Genomic DNA, 23,723 nt, shown 5'->3' with positions numbered 1-23,723 from the left:
TGTTCCAATGAATAGACAGTCGAGTGAGGAGCACAGTGTACAGTGTACAACACTTCACAATTAAGAGCTAAAGAAAGAGACTAAGGAAAGAGAAGAGGAAGGGTGGATGGGAACAAGCAATGGATGAAGAGAAAGAAAGTGGTGAGAAAAGAAAGGAAAGTATGATGGATAAGAAAAGGTGAGAGAGAGTAGGAAAGAAGAAAGGAAGGAAAAAAGGAGGGACGGGAGGAAGGAATAGAAACAGCAGTGTAAATATAAGGAAGGATGGAAACAAGAAGCAAACGAGGACATAAGGAAGCGTAGGAAGGGAAGGAGCGAAGGAAAGAATTAATGAAGGAATCAACAAAGACGAGAGAAAGAGAGGAAAGGACGTGTAAGAAGGGGGGAGGAAGGAAAGAAGTGGGGAAGGAACCTAGGGAGGAAATAAGAAAGGCAGCGAACTAATTCATTTCCACATTGTCGCTTCTGTCCCGTGCAGGCTCGTCGGTAAGCGGAGTGTCGCGCACGCACGCCGGCATTAACCCTCACCTCCTCACGCGCGGCCACATTCTTCTACACGGGCTGATTTCACGTTTCCGGCGGTGCGGTCGGTGCTCGAGCGCAACTCCAACGCGGCGCTTCTCCAAGCAAAACCACGGACACGCACCCAGCGGGGCATCAGGGCACCAGAGTCCGCCGACAGGCACCCGAGGTGAGGCGAAAGACGCGCGCAACCGGACAAATGGAGAGCATGGCCAACGGCTCTGAGGCGGATTACCAGAGCCAGGTCCAACTGCTGTACCACAACAGCAGTGTGTGTCGGAACTTCACCGAAGGCACCAACACCACGAGCTTCACGGAGGCGCGGTGCGAGGTGGACCGCATGGGGGACGACACCAACCCGGTTATAATAGCGATTATTATAACTGCTCTCTACTCCATAGTGTGCGTGGTGGGGCTGGTTGGAAACGTGCTGGTCATGTATATCATCGTCAGGTAAGACAGAAGTCCTCACACGAGCACCGGTGTGTGAATGTGTCGTCTCAGCTGCGTTGCGCATAATTAGGCCTTTTAAATTTTATGAGCGCACTATGGCTTTCTAATATGACTGAGTGAGAAAGGACTCCTATTGCTGGATATAAGGGTGTGTGTATATATATATGTGTGTGTGTATGTCTCCGTATGTGTGTTTGTGAATGCTGCACTGAAAGCGCTGCTGTCCTTCGTGCGTAAAATGCCTCCAACCACGCAGCAAGTTGCTCCAGCGCGCAAAGAGCGAACAGAGGAAGAGAGATGCATAAAAACACAGCAACCAACAGATATCCATAACAACAAAGTGCTCATTAGACTATGTTGCATAGCAAGTGAAACCCACAGCATCAAAACACTCTGCATATGCCACAATGTCATAATTGGAAAACAACACAAATCCCATCAGATGCCGCTGTCTTGTGCAGAGTGGATCGAGGTCCCTGTCTTGCCTTGCATGTAGATGTACGTGTAATTTAGCCTTCATGTAAATTAGAATAGTTTGGACGGTTCTCTTCTAACAAGCATCTGGCCTAGAGAGTGCCAGAAGAGTCCGTTTCAGCATTACTGGGTTTTCAGATGATCAGACTAATGAGCATTGCTTGGTCTCTAGTTGTCATCGTTAAGGCAGAAACATCTACAGTAGCTGCTTAAATATACATCCTCCACTGCTTCCTCTTCTTTAATCTGGGTCACTTTTCAACTGTGCCAACTGTCTGGCACTCTGGCAGACATGTCAACAGCTCATTAATTAATATTGGAGACAAAAAACCTCATGGCAGGAAGTGAGAGTTAGTAAAACAGTGAGTGTGTGGTGAACAAATTAACGACTTCAAGCCCACTTTCTACACAATCAATCATCTCTTTCATAAGCTAACTTTTTTTTCTGATTTTAATAACTTCTTACTGGCTTTAGCAGCACTACTAATCAGAATAGAAAACCAAATTTGTGCTAACTTAAAATGTATTTACACCGAAAGTAAGCTATTGTGCTAATCAAATGAGCCCCCTGAGTAGGATGTCAGTGTGAGAAGCACAATTTCCCCAGTGACCTTTAATTACATGTGAAAAGTTGACATTTTTGTTAGTTAAATGCTCCCCGGCTGTTTGCATGTTATTCCAGACGAGGCTCTTTCAGGTGATAAAAGGCTCTCGATTGGTGGAGAGGATACAGAGAGAGGGAGTGGGAAAGGAACACAAGGATGAAATAGGTGAGAGGCAGACTTGGGAAAGGAGTGGAGGCGTGTGGAGGGTTGAGGGGAGAAAGATTGATGGCGAGTAATGAGAAAGTTAAAAAGTGAGGAGGATGAAGATAAAGGTGATGCTGGTCCAGCTTTGTTTTTTTTTTTACTCTGTGATTATCCACTTTACTGGATTGATGGAGTCAGTGAAAAGTGGCAAGTGGAGAGTTTGCTGTGATCGACTTATCAGAGAGGCCCTTTAACATAATGACATCACTTTATTGTAGTTTAAAACGAGGAACAGGCTTATTTATTTTGATTTACTGTGTATTTTGATGCCACTTTAATATGTCACTAATTTGTTACACCTATAATTCTCCTGTCTCCAGCAGATGCTCATTTTCCAGACTGCACACATCATCCTCTTCAGTCTGAGTGCTTCCCCAAATAGTTCTGTTTTTGCTGAAGAGTGCAGGCATCTCTGCAAGATGTTTTCTGCATCTATGCTGGATGTGTTTGTTCTTTACCCCACATTACCTTTGACACATCTTTCCCTTTTTGCACTGCTATAGCCACAAAATTAAGTAGAAAAGCGAGGGAGAGCACGGTGAAGGCAGACGTTAAATCAAATGGTGAAATATGTTTTGCAGCAACACAAACTAAAACTCTACAAACTAGATAATAGATGGTGAAAAGCCTAAGCCCTCCTATACTTGGATGATTTGTGGTAAACACTGCGAAGTAGATTTAACATTCCCCACCCATCGCCTACTTTTCTCGATGTAATGAGATGGCCAAGAGCGCCGATGCTGACACACAACCAGGTGTGCATGTGCACAGGTGTTTTGTTGGGTTTTGCAACTTTTTGAGCTCGACTAATGAGACTTTGAGGGAAATGCGTTGAAGGTAAAGAATGTATCTCATTTCCTGTGAGGACAGTCCATCACGGTCATTAACATTCATCAACCTCTTTGTCTATTTCTCTTTATCTCTGCCTGTCTCTTGGTCTTTTCTCTCTCTGTCGGCCGATTGAGAGTGAAGAGCCATTTAGGTAATAGCACACAGTAGATATTTACTTGTAAATGGAAATGCAGTCTTGAACTCCCTGTCCCCACTTTACAGTCGCAGCCTTGAATGCAATTTTGCTAGATTAAATAGAGACAGCAGTGGATGAAGGATGTTTTCCCCTCGCTGTCTGACTAATGATAACCTTAAAGCCATAAAACATTTCTCCCTCACTCTTTATCTCTCTGCCCCTCGTCTGTTTGCTCCACACTTACATCCGCAAACTTCTTGTGAGCAAACAAACACAACCAGAGAGCCACACACTCAATCGGAAAAATCAATCGCGGTCGAGCAGAAACCACTGGGTTCCACAAGGAATACGCCGCCGGTGCAGAGTGCTTCCTGTTACCATGGAAACATTGGGAGACATTTTGAGCGTGAAGAGTGCAAAATGACTCCACCACGTCCCCCCCAAACTCTTGCCTCCATCACACGTCTCCCTGATTGGTCATATTCAGCATTTGGATGGTTCAGCAGCTGTGGAACATCTGAGCACACTGACCGGGATCCACTAAACTGCTGCTACGCTGTCCAGAGCATAATTACTTTCAATCGCCAGGACATTTTCCACTACTGTGCTTTCTGATGTCAAAGTAACTTCTAAACACGTGTGTCCGCGCTGTTTATAGGAGAGTTTGAACCCGGGCCGCGTGAAGTACGATGTTATGATGAGAGTTAACGTAATCTGCTTCACAAGACTAATGTCATGCATCCTCACTAATGCGTCTCTCTAATGGATTTCTTGTAGCTACCGCTGCCTGACATGACAAACAGGTCATGTCCCTGGTCCCTGGCTGAGTTTTAAACAAATAACCTGCACTCTTTTGATGTTCGGTTACCACTTGCCGCTGAGGTTAATGGTCAGTCCAGACAGCTTTTAGCCTTTCATACAATCATTTTCTACTTTTTGTACAGATTATTGATCCAAAAAGGCAAAAATATGAATGTATTTAAAAGATAGATCACAAGACAGGCTGGTGACGTAATTTCTTTCTCTCCTTAATATGATTTGAATATACAAAACTGAAGCTTCCCTTCAGCTGACGTTACTTTTAGGCTTCTTTTTAATATCAAATGTCGAATTCCTTCTCTTTCTCAGTATGAAAACACTGCTCATGGAAGCACAAAGAGGGAGATGCAAACTAAAAAGACTCACTTTGGAAGATAGCCACCTGATTAGTCCAGTCCTGACTCCTCAAGATTCATATTTGCTTCAGCTAAAGCTCACAGTGCATTTTAATCAGAATAAGAATGGCACAGTTTGGCCACCATAGATCTATTAACAATATGTAAAATAAAATATGTGTTTTTAGAGACACTGTGTATAAATTCCCCAAATGTTTGTTGTAATACAATTATCAGCTACTGTTAACAGGACTCTTGTTGTGTGGCATGAAAGATAATAGCTCACATCTTATTAAAATCAGTTAGTGGGTATGTGTTGTTTTTTTATTGAGGAAAATACGCACAACTCAGCCCTCAGGATCACTCCCCTTATTTTAGATCTTCTTTGTGATTGTTAAATACTGTATTTGTATTCTATGGGTCTGAATGAGTTCTGCTTCTGCGTCTGTTCTCACATCATGGCTGACCGATGTTTGCGAGAATCCAGCATATGGATCGTTTCACGTGTTCGTACATGAGCTGTGAAGATAAACCCACTGAACTAATAGCCGTGGTTTGTGCCTCAAGTAGCTCTGAACATCCAACCACCGCAGAGCTGTGTTTCACTCGTGCAGAGTGCACAGTACTTGGCACATCCTTCTCCTACCTCTTCACAGCCTGTAAACATTTGAGACCTGATGTTCTGACCTCAGTTTTGTAACAGCTGTACAGCGCTGAACCTGCAGCCATTGTGTACTATGGCCTTAATTGCTGTTAACCTGTGATAAGTGGACAGCTCAATAATTGCCGCTCGCCCGTGGGTTTTATGCTACAATTACTTTGTGTGCTTTCGAGTACTAACAAACTAGCCCGGCTCAGGTAAAGGAAAAAATGTGTTCAGCCCTAACCTCTGCCCCCTCTAACAATAAAACTATCAGCTGCTAATAAAGATTAATTGTTTGACTTGTGCTTTTACCAAACGGCTGCCTGAATTCAACGATCGGCGTTATCACTATGAAAGACTTTGACAGCTCAGTGTGAGACTCACAGAGATGGGAATACTGCCTGCTGCTCTAACCAGATTTGTGTATGTGCACACAAACAACAGGGTGGTACAGAGTCTAATTTCTTGTTAGAGAGACAATTATGAGTAGAGAGTGCGGGGAGGTAATTAGGCTGTCCTTCCTGTGTCTATGAGTAATGCTTCTTAATACCACTGGGCACTGTTGGAGAATTAGTGCACTGTCAGTCTGGATTCAACAGGCGTGTTCTGTTCTGGTGAACTCAGCGACAGTTAAAGAAATGTATCCTCAATGTTCTTTCAGAAATGAGAAGAACATGGCCGAGGAGGTCTCAGAGATAATAGAAAAGGTAACATTTTGAAGAATGTCACTGTTACGCACTGAGAAAATTGGAGGAAGAATGAGGAAACGATGATTAACCAAAGAGTGGGGGGAACAAAAGACAGACTGGGGCTCTTTCTCTTCTTCGTGACTGATGGGAGCTCTCATCTCTTTTGTCAATCTGTCAGTTTCTGAATTACTCACTCACTTACTCTGATTCTGCTCTATGACAGGTACTGTTAAACATGTCTTTCTTCATCAAGGCTGACATTTCACAATACAGAATGCACTGGAGATTTGCTCTATTTACACGTTCTGTCACACCACAGCCTCCTCCCCACCACCACTTGCTACTGTACGTACATCTTTTCAGAAAGAACAGTAATACTTTATTGTTGCTAGATGCCAAGGATGAGCACACAGAACAAATCAAAGAGGTCAAACGATGTCCTTTTCACTGCCGTGCACATATTGAACATGAATTTAAGATGTGAACACGGGAGCAGAGAGCTTTTGGCTGAATCTCGTTAAGTCAGTGAGGTCCGGACATTAGGATTCAGTCTTTGCAGAAGATCTTCAGTGCATTAACAATGGTGTTTCTAAGCAACAAGCTGATAAACTCTCCCATTATCATCATCATCCGAGGATCCGGGTTTGGCCTAAATTGGTTTCCCCCCTCTCTCTTTTTTTTGGCAAATTTCCAGAGATGGAAAATTATTATGGCAGTGAATCACAATGAAGTGGACAGTGATTGTCAAATGCATGAGCAGAACACAATGCAATGGGCAAATACATGCAGTGTGTGTGATTTATGCCTTTGTGATCCACGTAGATACAATAATTCAAAGTGTTTAGCAAACTAAAGTCAAACATCTCCCAAATAGGTCAAGTCCGCATTGTTGCAGCTTTCGCTGTAAGTTGACTGTGTCGTAAAACATTCACGTATTTTTATTTCCATTTGTATTTGTCAAGGTTATTTTAAAAAATTAACAAAACATCCACATATCAACACCATGAGGTGATTTTCAGGATAGCTGCAGATGTGAGTCAACTTCACAGGGCTTGAAAAAGGTGGTGATGCACAAGGCTGCATTTAATATGACAGGAGGTGATGTACACAAATAACCTTAATCGGATCATCGGCTTTAATTATCCTGTGAAGGAGTTTTCAAACAGCAAAATAATAATATGTGGATGATTTGGATCAGTTAGCAGGGAGTTTGTGCGACATCTTTCAAAAGCCTGTGTGCATTTATGTTACATCTTCAACAGTGACCTTGGATCAATTGTACATCTGCTGAGTTTCCATCACATGGGAGCTTCTTTGTGTTCTTTGTGGGTATTGATCTCCTTACAACAATCAGGGCAATCAGTGTTGCAATATGTTGCCTCTCATGATTGATTAATATGTTTATTAGATGTTTCCAGCCCTGAGCACATGGGAGGATCTGTAAAGGACACGTGTTTTCTATAGAGAGCCAGAGTATAACCAGAACCTCCAGGTTGTGTTTCAGGAGAATGTGACGCTCATTTAAAATCTCCCTGAGGTATATATATTGCTAATAAACATGTAGACTTAGAACAAGGGCTTACTCAACAATTTGTCATGTGAATGCAAGTAGATAAGTATGTTTTTCAAAATATGTCTAGTAGCATTGTTTATATTGTCATTTAAAGGACACCATTTGCCAGGAGCCCTATGCATTCAGGCTAAACTTAAAAGCTCAACAGAGGAGGCATGTCCATGACTGAGTAGGTCACAGCGAGTTCAGATACTCTACAGAGAGGACTGAACACTGTAGATGTTTTTTAAGCAAGACAGTATTCTGTACAGCTGAATAGCAGCTCTGTCACTGTTGTAGTTTAGAGGAGCTGTGGTTTTTCCAGATGCTAAAAACCAAATCCAATAGCTTGTGCAGTCACGGTTGATTTGTCCGAGAATATGGAAAGAAATTCAGAGAACGTGCTTTGGTTTTCACAAAGAACGAGATTATTAATGGAGGATTGCATGAAGTTGCTGAGTCTCGCTCACACAGATCACTATGATACAGCACATTTACAGCAACGATGATGTAAAAAAAAGAAAAGGTTGAATTGTTTTGGGGGATCTTCAATTCTGTGTTTAAACAGAACATATTAGTTTAGGACAATCAGAGAATATGTCAGTCATCAGTTTGAATCTCCTCGAGAACAGGCTATACAGTATTTTCTTTCTTAATTTAATCAATCTAAGGTATTAGCTGACCACCCTAATGCAGACATTGCCTACACTCCTCCCACTGGTCATTTCAAACCATGAGTAACAACGAGAAAACTAATTTGAAAATAAAACCTGAACCAGAAGCTCAGAATTAGCTGACTACAAAACTACTACACTGAAGAAAACACACAGTAACACAATGTGAGACACAACACGTCTCATCACTCTGTGTGTAATCCTTCATTACAATGAGCGTCTCTGAGCTTGAGCAGCAGCACATCCATCACAACAGTATCCATCCATCTCTGTCTAATGGTCTGAGACACACTCATCCGAGCTGTTTGTATCTCTGACTTTTGGGCTTGTAACTACTCATCTTTTTTTTTTGTGGGTGTGTGAGTTTCTCGTGTTCATGTGAGTCACAGCAGATGCTCTGTGACAGCTCAGGCAATGTGTCTTGTCAAGCTGAATCCAGGCAGCTTCGGTGCGTTTTAGAAAGGACTCAGGTATACTGGCATACTGCTATACACCTGAATGAAGTCTTATGCAAACACACACCCAACTATTCTATGCTATCAGTTTTCTCAGTGGATGTGTCTGACGTATCTTTCAATTTATGTTTGTCTACGCTCTCTGTTAAGGCGAAGTGAGATGTAAATTAGAGCAGTCATGATAGGAAAGTTTAAACTGGGATTAAGCCAAACCTGAGAAGAGAACGACAGGATGTAACAGGAGGAACTCGTGTCGCACAACAGTGCAATATGGAGCCATCTCCTAGATGTTAAAATCCAAATATTTTTGGCAGAGAGGATAATAAATTAATTACCACAGCACCCTGTTTTCGTTCGTACTTCATCCAACCCTCTTGCACACATTGTTGGTTTTTAATAAAAATACCAGGTGTGCTTGGCTACACACTCATCGAGCTTGATCGTGGTTTTGTGCTTTGTGCTCGTCTTTGTGACTGCTCTGTGATAAAGTTATTAATCATTAAATGCCGTCTTTGTCTCTTCCTCTTTTTTTTTTTTTTTTTTTTTACCATAGAGAGTTTATGTGGCGACACACAGTTTTGTAATCAAGAGAAGTTGAATGTGTTTAATGGAGCTCAGAATCGGAGTTACCGTCTGATTACGCCTGATGCCAAAGCAGAATTTCTATTTAGCAGAAACCTTGGTGTTGACCCTGTTGATTAGGGATTATGGGACTGGAGCAGCTAGGTCTGAGTTCCCCTCTGAGTTTTTTTGGGGCCTTGACACTGGTGGTAGTGAAATGAAGCTGTGAAGCAGCATAGACTGCAGCGACTACAGGAAGAGACGACATAAGATCAGAGATCCTTCCTGCTTCAATTTTGCTAAAACCTTAATTTTTCTGAAAGTGCATGTTGGACTTTCATGAGGATCCAGAACAATGGGGGACATTACAGTGGGCTCCAGTAAGATCAATTAAAAAGGGGTGCACATTGTATTGTTGGTATTTCATTTCAGAGAACAATTAATGCTGTTGGCTTCTGGCCCGGTTTCAAACAGAGTAAGACAATGAGACGAAGTGTGTGGATGAGCTGAGAAAATAAGCAAACAAGTGACAGAGAAGGAGAGAGAACAAACTGAGCGAACGGGATAAATAAATCTTGCATTTGAATGCTTAATGGTTGAGATGGTTCAGCACAACAGCAATAAATAACCATAAAGCACTCAGCAGATTCAGAGTCAAACTACTGTAAAGACGAACAACAACAGGATCTCTGAGTGAAAACTGTGCTCCAGACACTGCTGCTGTCTTTTAATGTGCTTTCTGTTTAACTGTCCACAGTTCTTCAGATGCAGTGGAAACTCAAACATGACGGAAGAAGCGACTTCTATTTTCTAGTTTAGTTCCTTTGCAGCACTTTAGTTGAAAAGAGATACAGGTCCAGTATTTACAGGCCTTTTAGCCAATAAAGTGTCCTCCAGATAAAATGACACTACGCTGTTTGTGTATGCTCAGTGACACTTCCTGTAGTGTTATCTATTATCTGAACGCCGCCGTCAGTAGGATGATTTGTCTGCACCTTCCTGTCATCTATTTGGATTTAGCAGTCTTGAACTGTGTAACTGTGCTGTGAGTCAGTGGGCCGAAGGCAGTCGTCCACAAACCAGTTAGTGGTTCGATTCTCAGTTCTTCCTGACCACATGTAGAAGGGTCCTTGAGCAAGACACTGAACCCTAAGTTGCACCTGTGCATTTGGTTAATGAATAAATGTAAATTTCTTATGAATATTGATCGTGATGGGTTTCAAGCAGGTGGGTGCAGATAGACAGAAGAATAAAAACATTAAAAACTAAATGTTAGAACTGGGCATGAAGCTGAACAGACAAGGAAACATGAAACAGGTGGGAGAGTAGGTGGGATTGGTCAGATGACCACGTGTGGAGGGGAAGTCGTGGAGCATCTGTTGGTTGGATGGATACCTACAGTATTGCAGCTTATTTAAAACACTCATTTTCAACACGGCACATTCTTTATGTTATCAAGCATAATAATAACAATAAAGCACAAATTAATTGAGCTTTTTCTTATAAGTAATCAGCATAAAACTACAGAAACTTTTCAAAGCAGTTCAGCAGAATAATAACATACTGTACTCTCTTTATACACACGTATATTCACGAACAACACCCTGTGCACTGTAATCCATCACGCTTCTTACAGCGTGCATGTACGTTGTTATTGGGTGAAGCTGAAAGCATACAGATGTCTGCATCCAGGACCTAACGGTTTATCTGCACCCAGCAGCAGCCCATGAATCATAGACACGGCTGCGCGTCCACAGGCCACTTTCTCTGGCTGCTGATAAATTATGTTTAGCTTGCAGTGTAACAAGAGCTGTGAAAACTAACGAGCTCCTGTTGCAGACTGTTGACCATAAGTGTGTAGGTTTCATCTTGACTTTTGTTGAAACATGACGCGACAGGACTGTTGATTCACTGCAGACGTGTTAAATAACACAGAGCTCCAGTCAAGTTGTTATTAGTGCTTTAATATCTGTTAACATTTAAAAAATATGTTTGACACATCAAACAGAGGAAGTGTTTACTTGAGACCAGCGAACGATGAGCAGAGCATTAGATATAAACTATCGTAAATCCCAAGCTAATTTTATTTTTATAAACCGCTGCACTGTTGTATCTTTTTTTCACTTAGTTACTTTGCTTTTATCTTTTATTATTGTGCTGCTAACTAAATTATGCCATACTGATTTAGCTTTATTTCAATCTATCAGGATTCTCCTTCAGGCTCTGAAAGTGAAAGTAATATTCATTAGTTTATGTTTAACCAATTAGACAGCAGCCAGTGAAAATGAAGGAACCCGAGAACACATAAAAACATCCAAATGTTTTACAACTTTTAAAAACAGAACATGTATTTCCTGGTTTACTGATGACATGTTTGGTCACATAAAACATAGAAGGTTTTTATTGTCGCTGCCTCATTAAGTCTGAGCTTTTAATCTGCAGACACGCATTAAAACTCAGGCTGACGCACAGAAATTCACTTTCAGAGATGATTTATCGTAATTGTGTTCTTCATATGTAATCATTATGATCCTACTATAAGACTCCTCTGCCTGATCACAGCTGTTGCCATGGTGAGGCACCATCCTTGTATGTGAAAACAGACCGTTATCAACTAATTAACATTCAGGCACATTTGAATGGCTCCATGCCGGGTACCATTTTCCTGAACCAGGGACACGCTGTGTGGGCAGAATGCATTTTCCCTGCTGCCTAGTTGTCCGGCAGGTGCTCACGTCAGTCACTGTGTGTTTTTCTATTGAATCAGAAGGAATCATGGATATTATTGGCAGCCAGGAATACAATTATTGGACCAGTGTTTGCCCTTTGTTATTGAACAGCTGGGGTTAACCTGGTTCATGGCAATTACACAAACAACACCCGCAGTGATCGATGTGACTGGAGAGTTTTTGTGACCAAACACGTGTGAGCAGGGTCTCAGGTCTTACAGTTTATAATGAAAGAACCATGGTCAGTCATGTGCAATCCTTTATATGTACCACGTTAGTACAGCTATTGGATGGATCGCAATGGGGTTTGGTAAAGAATCCTAATGAATGAATACAAAGTCATTAGCTCATCAGAAAAGAAATAAATTATTTACTGTTTCTGTCACAACAGCCTGAGGTGCAAATTAGTTGTGGTTATGTCAAGAAATATTTAACTGTGATATTGCTGTGGTACAGACATCGATGCCCCCTTAATAACTCCTTATGATGATCCCCTCACTTTGTCTCTATGTCTTTTTAGTCCAGTATTTTAGTTTATTTACTACATAATTGGGAAATTATTGACATTCTCACTCACAGTTGTACTTATTGGTAATTAATAACACAAATTGATCATAACAAATTAACCATTAGCATGTAGATGTTTAGTTCATTTACTATTTTTAGCACGATCCACTGCAAACAAAAAGGTTTCTATTAAACTTGAGATGCAGTTTCATACCTTGTTTACTCATGACAGAGAGATTATTATTGACTTAACGTGGCAAACAAACAAACCAACAACAACAACAACAACAAAAAACTGTTTTACTGTTTAAAAACTATTTGTAATTTGATTATGTTATATTCTTCTTGCAGTCCATCGCACTACATTATAATATACCACTATGTGAAAGGTTGGTCACTTTCATTTCCATTATAAAATCTAAATGTGTTGCCATTGAAATGCTTTTTCTTAACAACATCACAAGGGCCCAAAACAGAACAGAAAATTCTAATTCAGAAAAATAACAACCACTTAAATGGCTGTTTCTGTTTACATGTTAGGCTAATTAGGGAGCCAGGCTAGAGGTTATTTCATTTCAATAATTTCATTTCTTTTCAATAATTTGTCCTAAAGTAGACATAGGAAATGATTTGTCAGAATAAGGGTAAAACCTAATTACCGTATTTTATCATAATTACAATTCAGCCAAAAAGGTGATATTAAACATGTGCAGATCAAAACAACAAATCCTGTTTTAAGCCTGTGTACTGAAGTGTATTCAAAGGAGGAACGGATGCAGTTGCGTATTTGCATATGTATTTAAGTGTTTAACTAATGCATCCAAGAGTCTGTCTTTTGGGAGCATGTGAAGTTTGTAAAATCTCATCTGGCTCATCACAGAAATCACTTAGTGTTATGACAAAATCTGTTTTTTTCTCATTTACGGAGAAATAAACCCAGCAAGAGAAAGAAAAAGGAGAAAGAAGGAAACAGCATGTCACCCCCAACATCATCTAATGGGTTGATGGAAGGTTATGAATTATACAGTATTTCACTGAAAAGACTGCTTTGGAGGATTTTAAGGTCCATTACAGCACATCTATCTGCCACCTCTATGCTTCAGTGGTCCAGGAAAAAAAACAGAGTTCAGGTAGTTTAGAGGCAGAATAATTCCTGTTACTGAGCATTGTATATGCAGCGCAGTGAGGATTTACTCTTTGCAAATGGTTTCATCTGTCAGATTTTCCTCTGGTTTCACTGTCACTTTATCTTCCTTTCAATAAAAGGCAGAATATTTGCTGAAAATATTTTTATTTGTCGTCTGTTAACTGAGATTTAATGAGACAATCTTCTGCTGCACAGTTTTCTTCCACAGTGAGAAGTCATCCATGGGAAATCTCTATCCCCTGTATGAATGATATGCTTGAAAGTAAATTCTACATGTTATTAGGTATTCATGTGTTTGATTTACTCAGTAAATATCCATTTTCTAAATCTATGTTGTCAGTTCATATAACACAGTAGTCATTCAAGCTACACACAGCTCATAAAGTTGTTGAATCTGATGAAATACCTGCTGGTGGGTAGCAAGTTTCCTGGAACCATCTTATGACCAGGCAGTCTCCTAGGAAGGATGGTAATTATAACAATACCATTAGAATTTGCAACAGCAGAAAAGTACAGAAAGATAATTCCAACAGAATTAAATGTTTATATATTTTTAGAGAAACATTAATCAACTTTTCATAATAACTGGTAAAATACATTAAGACATACAGTAACATCTTAAGGGCTTTAAGCAGTATAATAATAGATACTGATAGTATTACACTGTTGTGTGAGGACTGTGGCCTACCAAACAAAGGAGGAAGAGACACTCTCACTTAAACATAACCTATAGTGACCATATACAGTAATTCAACCACATAAAAACAACAATGAATAAATGCTCAGTATACAGATTTTGCTGCAGCCCCTCTTGTCGAGAATCTGCTTGCAGATAAACACAACAAAGCGTGTTAGAGTGGGGAACCCGCTGTCAAAAACAAAAGTATAACCCCAGGCACAACAGCAGTTAGCACTTAGAAGCATCCGAAGACTTTGTCTAGCCTGTCTGCTCCATCTGATCAGCCAAGCACACTTTAGTCATAAGTTGATAATCATAAAGCTTATGTTTTATGGTCAAGGTAGCTCACACTTTAAAAGCCTCACGGTAAGTGAGGGCGGGAACCTAACAACTTGGTTCTAAGATGAACCTGGTGTGGACCTGTCCAGCCTGCTGCAACATAATTAAACAAACTGGCAATAAATGAGTAATGATTGTGAGAAAACCTTAATAGAATAGAAAGAAATTAAAGCCAAAAACCCATTATAAAACATTTCACTCAGTGACTTTAGCTGAGATGAGGTCATTCTCACCCCCCCCCCCCCCACCCCCCCGTATCGTGTGCTGTACAAAAGAAAGACGCAGACATGCAACACACAGGAGAAATACAAGCTATCGTCTGCAGGCATGTAAAAGACAATCTCAAAGTCAATAACAGGATGTTAGAAATTACCTCCAGCTCCGTGTAAGGTGACAGCTTTTACTGCATCTCAAAGTGTCTCAATGGTCCCTGTGCAAATAAAGCCTAAAATAATAAACACGTTAAGCTGTCAGTGTTAATCAGAATTTAATGAACTGTCATCTCTGTTGTTAAGAGGATTCGGGATTATCGAGGGGAGTGCTAAAACAAAACCGAAGTAAATTACCTTGGTAGAAGAGTGACAGTTGGGGTTTAATAAAGTGAAGGCTGTTGGGTGTAATATATCATTGTCACTTTGTGCACCCAGATGAATTTAATACTGTTACAACAAGGATGTGTCTACGTAGCCTTTACGAGGAGTAGTGCAACCACGGCTTTTGTTGTGCTTCCAAAATTAAATTAAAGCAATAGTTTGACATTTTTGTAAATTACAGTTATTTGCTCTCTGGAAGACACTGAAACCCAATCATTAACACATTATATCACATTTGTTTGATCTTTACAAAAGCGGACAAATACCAAATTTGCTTTTTTTCTAGGGGTTATGTGTTAAAGCTGCTCAGCCCCTTATTGTCATTTTTGCTCTCCAGTTTTTGCACTGATGGAAAATTCACCATAGGAAGTGTGAGTTAGTGGGCTTTACTGGTGACTTTTGTTTTAAACGAGCCAAGGTGACTGCGTCCACTGATTCCAGTCTTTATGTTAACCTCAACCTAAAAAACCTGCTTGATATTTAAGAGAAAAACATCTATCTCCTAAAAGGAGAAGGAAATGAACATCAGTGCAAAACTAATCAGAAAAAATCAGTGAAAGTGCCTCTTACAGGCAGAATTGTATATTTCCTGAGCAGCTTCATTATAGCTTTATTATTGGGGTTGATTAGCTCTTTCTGTGTAATGACACTCTGTGGACCTTGCAGCTTGCAGGTATATTGACCTCACTGGAGGACCCAGAAATAGAAATATTTCAGCTCTCAGGCTTTTTACTCCATTTTCATCCAAATGCAAAAAATAAAAATAGATAAAAAACTACACAGAAACTGAATTTTCACTATGTTTTTACATGAAAAGCTAAAAATTTGATGTTTTATAAACATCTGAGTTGGGTCTTGGCTGTATGGGTTACGATGTACAAGCTCCAGTTTTACGCTCTGCAAATGCTAAACATATATTTCTTTTCTGACACGAGTGTTAAACAACCATCTGTGTTCCATCCTCTTCTCTGTGTAAATGGATGCACAGTCTCAACGGTCTAAACACTCCACTATCTACGCTCTTTGAACCACTTCTCGTCTTCAGTCTTGTACCATATTGATTGACTGAGCATTGTTGCGCCCTTTCGTTCACCTCAGGGAGTTGTGCCAAAGCCTGCCCATGAATTGCTGCAGGAAGTATACAAAACAAATATGAAAGCTGAAATTATTAATGAGATACATTCACATTTAATATGTGCACATTACTGTTAGGAGAGCTGCTCAGTATATGCGCTGTAAACTATCTGAGGGAAGTAATTTCTTTGTGATATATTTAAGTAACAGTTAGTTTTCCACTGTGGGCAGCTCCTTAAACAGAGCTGAGTTTGGTGTTATGAAATAGATCAGTAACTGGTGCAAAAGACCTGAATTCAATAAAAACACAACATTAGCATCAACATAGGATCCATGGTGATTTTCAGTGGTGGTGCTGGTGGCTACTGATGATCAACTGAGCTTTACCAACCACGTCGCAGATTTGCCCTTTTCAACATCAGAAAGATCAGACCCTACCTCTGGGACTATGCAACACAACTCATTGTGCAGGCTCTGGTCATATCTCGGTTTGACTACTGCATTGTATTACTGATCAGCCAAAAAGGACACGTCACACCACTTCTCAGGTGTCTGGAATGGCTTTCTGTAGCTGCCTGCATCAAGATCAAAGCTCTGACCCACAAAGTGGTCAACTTAACAACACCAGCTTACCTGAACTCCCTCATCGCTCTCGCCCACTGCGCTTTGCAAGAGGACAATGTCTTAGAGTCCCCTTACCTCACCTCAAAATGTCCCAGGCAAAACCTTTCAGCTCTGTGGTTCCACGATGGTAGAACGACCTACCCACCTCTGCACGCTCAGCTGCCTCACTCTCAACTTTTGAAAACTTGCTGAAAACAAAATTATTTCAAACCTTTCTCTGCACTTAAAACCTTAAAAAAATCTTTCAAATCTGACACTAACTGAAGCCACTCCTCCTAGACCCTTTTACTTTGTAGTTCTTTTCCTTGGCTTAGATATTTTGCTCACTTTGTACCTCACTTGTAAGTCACTTTGGATAAAAGCATCTGAAGATGATGTAAAATGTAAGAAATGTAAGAGGTTCTGTGCCATAAGACACAAACACTATACATAACTTTTAAATGTACTGTTATTTCCATATCAATGCTCAACTTCTCTGAGCCAAGAATAGCATTTTTCATGAAATATAATGGGTTTTTAAATGGTTTACTACTAAAATTCTGCAAGGATACACAAAACTACTAATTCACAACAAACAACGACCAGACAGTTTGTTTTCTACAACAGTAACCTACAGATAGATGAAAATTAACCTTAAACAGATTCAAAATGTCTTCAAAAGCACAGAAAAACAAAAGTCAGAGCCCAGTGTTGTGTTGTCTTAAAATACTTTTTTGCTTTCTTATGCAGATACACTAAAATGAAGACTGCCACAAACATCTACATCTTCAACCTTGCGCTGGCCGACGCCTTGGTCACCAGCACGCTGCCGTTCCAGAGCGTCAACTACCTAATGGGGACCTGGCCGTTTGGGGACAAGTTGTGCAAAATGGTGATGTCCATCGACTACTACAACATGTTCACCTCTATCTTCACCCTCACCACCATGAGCATCGACCGCTACGTTGCTGTGTGCCACCCAGTCAAAGCGCTGGACTTCAGGACACCACGCAATGCCAAGATTGTCAACGTCTGCAACTGGATTCTCTCCTCAGCCATCGGGTTGCCTGTCATGTTCATGGCCTCCACTGCTGTCACTCGTAAGCATGAAAACACCTTTATACCTGCTGAGTACAGTGCGACAAAAGATTAGTGGACTTACGAAACTCTGATGTTCAAATGTTTGTATTAAAAATGGAGGAATTGTGTTTGGATGATAAATAAAACACCTTTAAACGTTTAACATGCATTTCATTATAATAACTACAATAAATGTATAGAAAATAGCTCTTCTTGAGGTATAATTAAAGCAAAGCACAACCTTTTATGGTTAAATGTGTTGTAATGTTTATTTCATACAACGATCTTTAATGAATTGAATAGTAAATGTAGCATCCAAGACTCAAGTAGCAACCATTCAACAATGAAGCTGAGAAGTGCTTCTTTCTTTCTTAGTCCTTGGTAGACAATTAGTTCTCCAACAGGCCCAACACAAGCACAAACCAGGAAGAAAACACATTTGCTTCATTCTCTGCCTCTCAGCTTTAAAGAGCAATTATGTATTCCAGCAGGGTCTATAAAGGGAGACAGTCGAGAAGAGTTGTTTAGGTTTCTCAGTGCAATTGCACAGCAGAATCATTTAATGCTATATGCCTGACTGTCTGCATAGTTAAAGAACTACTTGCAAAGATAGGCTTCCCTGACAGGGTGTCTGTGTAATTTCAGTGGCAATGAAGAGAAAACTGCCTCTGAAACTGCTGAAGTGTGATCCTGCTCTGTTTGGAGAGAGGAGAATTATGAGAGATTACAGGCACTGTGAAGCTGTAACCCACAGAGAGGCATGGCGCTTATAGATATTGTTGCTTTAGCACCACAAAAGTGTCAGTGAAGGGTTCGCTTTAAGCCTTTGTGGTACAGCGTAAGAAGCATATGCACCTCCCCTGTGTTATTATAAAACAATGTTGAGTTAATAATTCTATTTCTAGTTAAAATATAAGAAAGACAGTATGACTACTTGCTGTATCATCAAAATTAAGTGCATGTGAACATATACGATATCTGTGTGTTCTCGTCCTCAACAGCCTCCAGCATTGTGGACTGCAAACTGATTTTCCCCCACCCCTCCTGGTACTGGGACACCCTGCTGAAGATCTGCGTGTTCATCTTTGCTTTTATAATGCCTGTTCTCATCATCACCGTCTGCTACGGTCTCATGATCCTGCGGCTCAAGAGTGTGCGCATGCTGTCAGGCTCCCAGGTTAAGAAAAATCTGTTTTTCCGAGTCAAATCTAGCACATAAAGTATGGAGAGTTCTCACAATTCGCTGCCAAAGGCTTTTAATTAGATGCAAACTGGATTTGTTGAATGCAAAGATAAGGGAGAATTTCATGAACCTTTAAAAGCACGGTTCCTCTAACTCTGTGACCTACTCCACTTACTGAATAAGTAATTGATTTTATCTTTCTGAATAACGAAGCACAATAGAAGGCTGCTCAGAGCGTGCATGCAAACATGTTGCACTCGTTGCTCTCAGCTTGAGCCTGAGGTTGTGAATCAGTTTTAACTAATAGCAGTAGAAAGTGAAAATGACCCAATCATTTTATAGCCAGTATTTATAGGAAATTACATAATGGTGGCTGCAGACTCCGGTGCCTTTTTTCTAACCACTTCTAAACTTCCATCATCCTGTTTCTCTTCTCGCTGCCTCTTGATTTTCTCCCTGTTTCGTCCCCAACCACATTCTCTTCTTCATTCCTAATAATTTCACTAATTGCTTTTCCCTACCCCCCGTGTTCTCCACCAAAATTTCCTTCCATCGTTCATCCTCTATTCTTCTTTGTCCTACTGCCATCGTTATATTATTATATTCCCCCCACCTTGCTTTTCTCTATGTAGTTCTTTCTCTTCTCCCACTTATTGCCAACACTAAACCACATGCTTCCTTCACAAACACATTTTACACACAGGAGAAGGACAGGAACCTGCGTCGGATCACGCGCATGGTCCTGGTGGTGGTTGCTGTCTTCATTGTCTGCTGGACTCCCATCCACATTTTTGTCATCATCACAGCGCTGATCAACATCCCCAGCTCCACTCTGCAGACTATTACCTGGCATTTCTGCATTGCCCTGGGCTACACCAACAGGTACACGCTTGTTTGGTTGGTACTGCTCCCCAAATGTGACAACCTACCAAATTTTTATTGTTTTTTTTAATTAGCCATTCAACATTTTGTTGCTGGTGAGACATTTGCAGTCTCCTGCATCTACAAATTAGAAGTATTTAAGAGTGCATATAAGAAACATTGTGGGTTTTGCAGATTAAAGCAGATCATATTGACTTTCTGATAATGTATGTTTATTGGTCCACACCCCACATTTTACTCTGTAGTACAGACATACATTGATTTTCTACTCTTTGACTTTGTTTTTGCCCTCTGCAGTAGTCTGAACCCGGTTCTTTATGGCTACCTGGATGAGAACTTCAAGCGATGTTTCCGTGAGTTCTGCACACCGAGTCCCTCGGTGCTGGAGATGCAAAACTCGTCACGAACTGGAGCCACTAGCCGCAAGCTCCAACAGCGTGAACACATCAGTGCAAACACGGGAGAAAGGTCCAATCAACAGGTGCAGGCAGTCTTTGTGTGTACATTTACCAGTAGATCATTTCCATTCATTCATATCCATCTCCTCAGCTCACGCTCTACATCACTATAAGCATAAATGTATGCATGAGTATTTATTCTCTTTACACGTAGCAGAAAAATACTGTATATTTTCTACATGTAACTTGTCTCTCTGCAGGTATGACTAGCCTTGGAGGGGTCGTCGGTTGACTCACGTTGTTGTGGCGGCGTTGCCAACGACGATCTGAACTCAGAGGTCACGCAGGTCACCACAGGGCTCTGACCACGCACACATAAAACACGTGTATACACAAAGAATCCAGGACATGACTGAGATCCAATAGCACAGACTATTTGATGATGTGTTGGATAACAACATAACTTAATGTTAATATGTCAGTTTTGTTCATTTCAAGTTAATTCAACTTGTAATGTCTCTGGCCACTTTGGAATTTGCAAGCATTAGTAAAACGACACATAGTTTGTTCAAATTGTTAAATTAACCTTGTAAATAAAGAAAAACTGTGTTAGACTTCCCACAGTTTGGAGCTAAAACGCTCCACAGAATTTAATGACAGAAACATTCATGACAGAACATTAGTGTGTGTTCGGTACGTATATAATTAAATCATGGTTGTTTCTTTGTTAGAATTCAACAAAGTCACCTCAACCAGCCTCAGATAATTTCTTTGTACTCACTCATGATAAGTTCTTCATGTCAAATGAGGACCTGACTGTTTAAACTGACTAAATCTATCTGTATATACTGTCCATGTGTCTAAAGATTCACCTCTGAACTGAGTTTGCTTAACTCACAAGGCAGCTGGGGAACTTGCACGTCTAATCTCCATGAACTCTAGTTGGGTATAGTTCTCATTTTTATCATTATTATGACAACAAACAATACTCAAGTTGGCAACTGACACATTCTGCAGTAAATCCAACTTTTATTAGGTGATAATCTTCACGTTTTGGTTAAACTATTTTATAGAGGTGTCGACTCCACTGTATGGACACCGGCCAGTATTGTGTTATACTGACAATTGTTTCTGTTATTTTGTGACTAATTATAACTAAATCACAGAAGAAACCTCTGATGAATGTCTGGATCTACTGAATAGAATGATCGATTAAAGCCACTAATATGATGTTGTTTTATTCAGGTGGAAGTTGAGTCAAGGCAACTGGACATCTGTCTTCTAACAGGAAAGAAATCCAGTTACCATTGATCTAACCCTCAAATTAAAGCAAATTATCTGTGTTGTAAAAAGAGATCAATCAATTGCCTCATGTTTACTCATTTCATTAATGACTTCAGTCCAATCTGTCACTTTTCCTCCTCCAGTTTTGTTTTTTGATTGTTTTCCTGTGTGAAAAGGGAGTGAATGTTGAAAAAAACTTATTTTACAGGGTGTGAGGAAGTAGATCGATATCGGGCTCAAAGACTCGGACTCTGTCACCACATGAAGGAATTACTGGTCAGGAGTTATTCTTCAAAGTCATTGTCAGCACCAACTGTGCTTTTCATCCCGCTTCAGTACGGGTTTACTCTGTCATACTGCACATTGTATTAAAATCATTCTCTATAGATCGAGCTTCACAGCATCATGCCGGCTTTCGCCACATCAGGAAGATTGACTGTGTAGATGTACTGCTCAGCCTTCTCTAATCCTTTGTTATCATTCACCACCCACTCTGTCTTCATTCTTCTATTTTGTCGCTCTTTTACTGGACTTAAGCAGACATGTGGTGGAACATTATATGTTTCCTGTGCTGAATTTTACAGTTTTTTGAATGTGCAGAAGGGAAACCAGCTGGATCCTTGTGTAATGTGGATCCTATAAACCAGCAAAGACGATGCATACGCTTGTTTGCACAGTGCACAGAGCGTGCAGAGCGTGGTACTACCAGTATATGATTAACTACTGCTTAACAGCCATTACAGCATGTATAGATTTAAATGGAAACAATTCTCCTCTGAAGTATTTAACAAGTGAGCCAAGCAGGATTGTACATCTGTTGTAATCTTTAACATTGCTTGAGCTTACGTGTTGTGCTATATGCTATGTATTCTTGCCATTTGCCTTTATGATAGCTTTACTCAATATTTTGTGTACCAGTATTTTTTACTAAAGATCTGCAAAGATGAACCTGATTGTATTAATCTCCCTGTAAAATACTGTAAGTATTCTGATGACATTGCCAGAAAATTATGTCAGACGATGATGGTGAACCAGCAAGTCTTTCGTCACATGAATTTGCCTGATGTATATAAATAAATACTTGTAATACCTTAAATGAATATGTGAATATGTAGTAATATATATGAGTTTAACTTCAAAGACTCTTCATATTTGTTTCTTTTCTTACGAAAACCTTGTGTCTAATGCTACACATGCAGTCAATTTTAAAAGAATAAACAGTAGACTGTTATTTTATGTTATTATTGGCCAACAGCTACAATGACAGAAAACCTGTTAGCAAATATGATTATAACAGTATTTGCAGCAGAATGTGGTTGTATGGAGCATCAAGTGCCACACGCGGTGCACAACTTTACCTTTGTTGCCTTCAAACAGAATTCAGGCCAGGAATGAACAAAGAAATAGCTACGTTTTTTATTTCTATGTCTTCTTTGGATCATCAACTAGTGAAGATAACATTTTATTTGTTATTTTTCTTATTTTTGCCCAGGAGACCTGCAGCTTTAGTCTTTCAGAATAATATGAACCTCTATAGTTTATTTACTTGTAAAACCTATTTACAAGATTCCCTTAAAAATAAACAGCCTGGAGAAAAAGGATAACCAGGCATAGATTGTTGTGTTTAAACACTTCATTCACACAGTATAAGTTATGTAAAACATAGTAAATAGGCACTAATGACAAAGTCAACAATATTTATTCAGCATCAGATCTGAAGAAAATGAGCATAACAAAGGTGACATTTGGCATTTATGTAATGTGTATAAATATAAAACATTTCCAGCAGGCGACACTTGGTGCACCATACAGAAGGTAGATTTAAATCGAATTAATTCAACAGTGTCCTTGCTCTGTGCACACAGTAATTTGCTTTATTTACATGACTTCTGACTCCATGATTTTTTAACTTGCATTCAAGTGTTGAATGGCATTTCGTGTAATCTACTAATGTACAGATGATAATTTTTACTTTATGAATGACACTGTAACACAATAAATTTTATTTTACTGTTATTGTCTATGGAATAAACATGAATTTGACTGGATTTACTTGTCTTGCATCAGAGTAAATTATCATCTGCATTGTGGTTTCATCAAACAAGCAGTATTTCCACATAAATTATATCCACATAATATATGACTGACTGGGACAGACACAACTGTAATACAGCACTTGTCAGTATGAGACTGGACCTTGGATGTAATCCACCTGTCCCAGCACCTCTTATAATATATATATATACATATAGCAGCATATATATTATATAGC

General features: G+C 39.9%; 1 protein-coding gene across 1 annotated transcript; it reads left to right on the top strand.

Moving 5' to 3' along the window:
* Nucleotides 1-560: 560 nt before the first annotated feature.
* On the top strand, nt 561-23,489 carry oprm1 (opioid receptor, mu 1). Its single transcript, XM_026353890.1, has 6 exons — nt 561-975; nt 17,375-17,724; nt 18,706-18,881; nt 19,591-19,769; nt 20,067-20,250; nt 20,428-23,489. Exons 1-6 carry the CDS (start codon nt 722-724, stop codon nt 20,431-20,433), a joined length of 1,149 nt encoding a protein of 382 aa, XP_026209675.1. The 5' UTR covers nt 561-721; the 3' UTR covers nt 20,434-23,489.
* Nucleotides 23,490-23,723: the final 234 nt, after the last annotated feature.

The sequence above is a fragment of the Anabas testudineus genome, chromosome 15, assembly GCF_900324465.2.
Source record: "Anabas testudineus chromosome 15, fAnaTes1.2, whole genome shotgun sequence".
NCBI classification, from domain to species: Eukaryota; Metazoa; Chordata; class Actinopteri; order Anabantiformes; family Anabantidae; genus Anabas; species Anabas testudineus.
Note: the sequence above shows the minus strand (reverse complement) of the source record. Positions and strands in the feature narration are given on the sequence as shown.

Bases quoted from the DNA above. Each gene is read 5' to 3' on its own strand.
- oprm1 (XM_026353890.1), top strand. From the start codon at position 722: ATGGAGAGCATGGCCAACGGCTCTGAGGCGGATTACCAGAGCCAGGTC. The intron at 976-17,374 runs GTAAGACAGAAG...TTTCTTATGCAG, and splicing joins GTCATGTATATCATCGTCAG to ATACACTAAAATGAAGACTG. The intron at 19,770-20,066 runs GTACACGCTTGT...TGCCCTCTGCAG, and splicing joins GCCCTGGGCTACACCAACAG to TAGTCTGAACCCGGTTCTTT.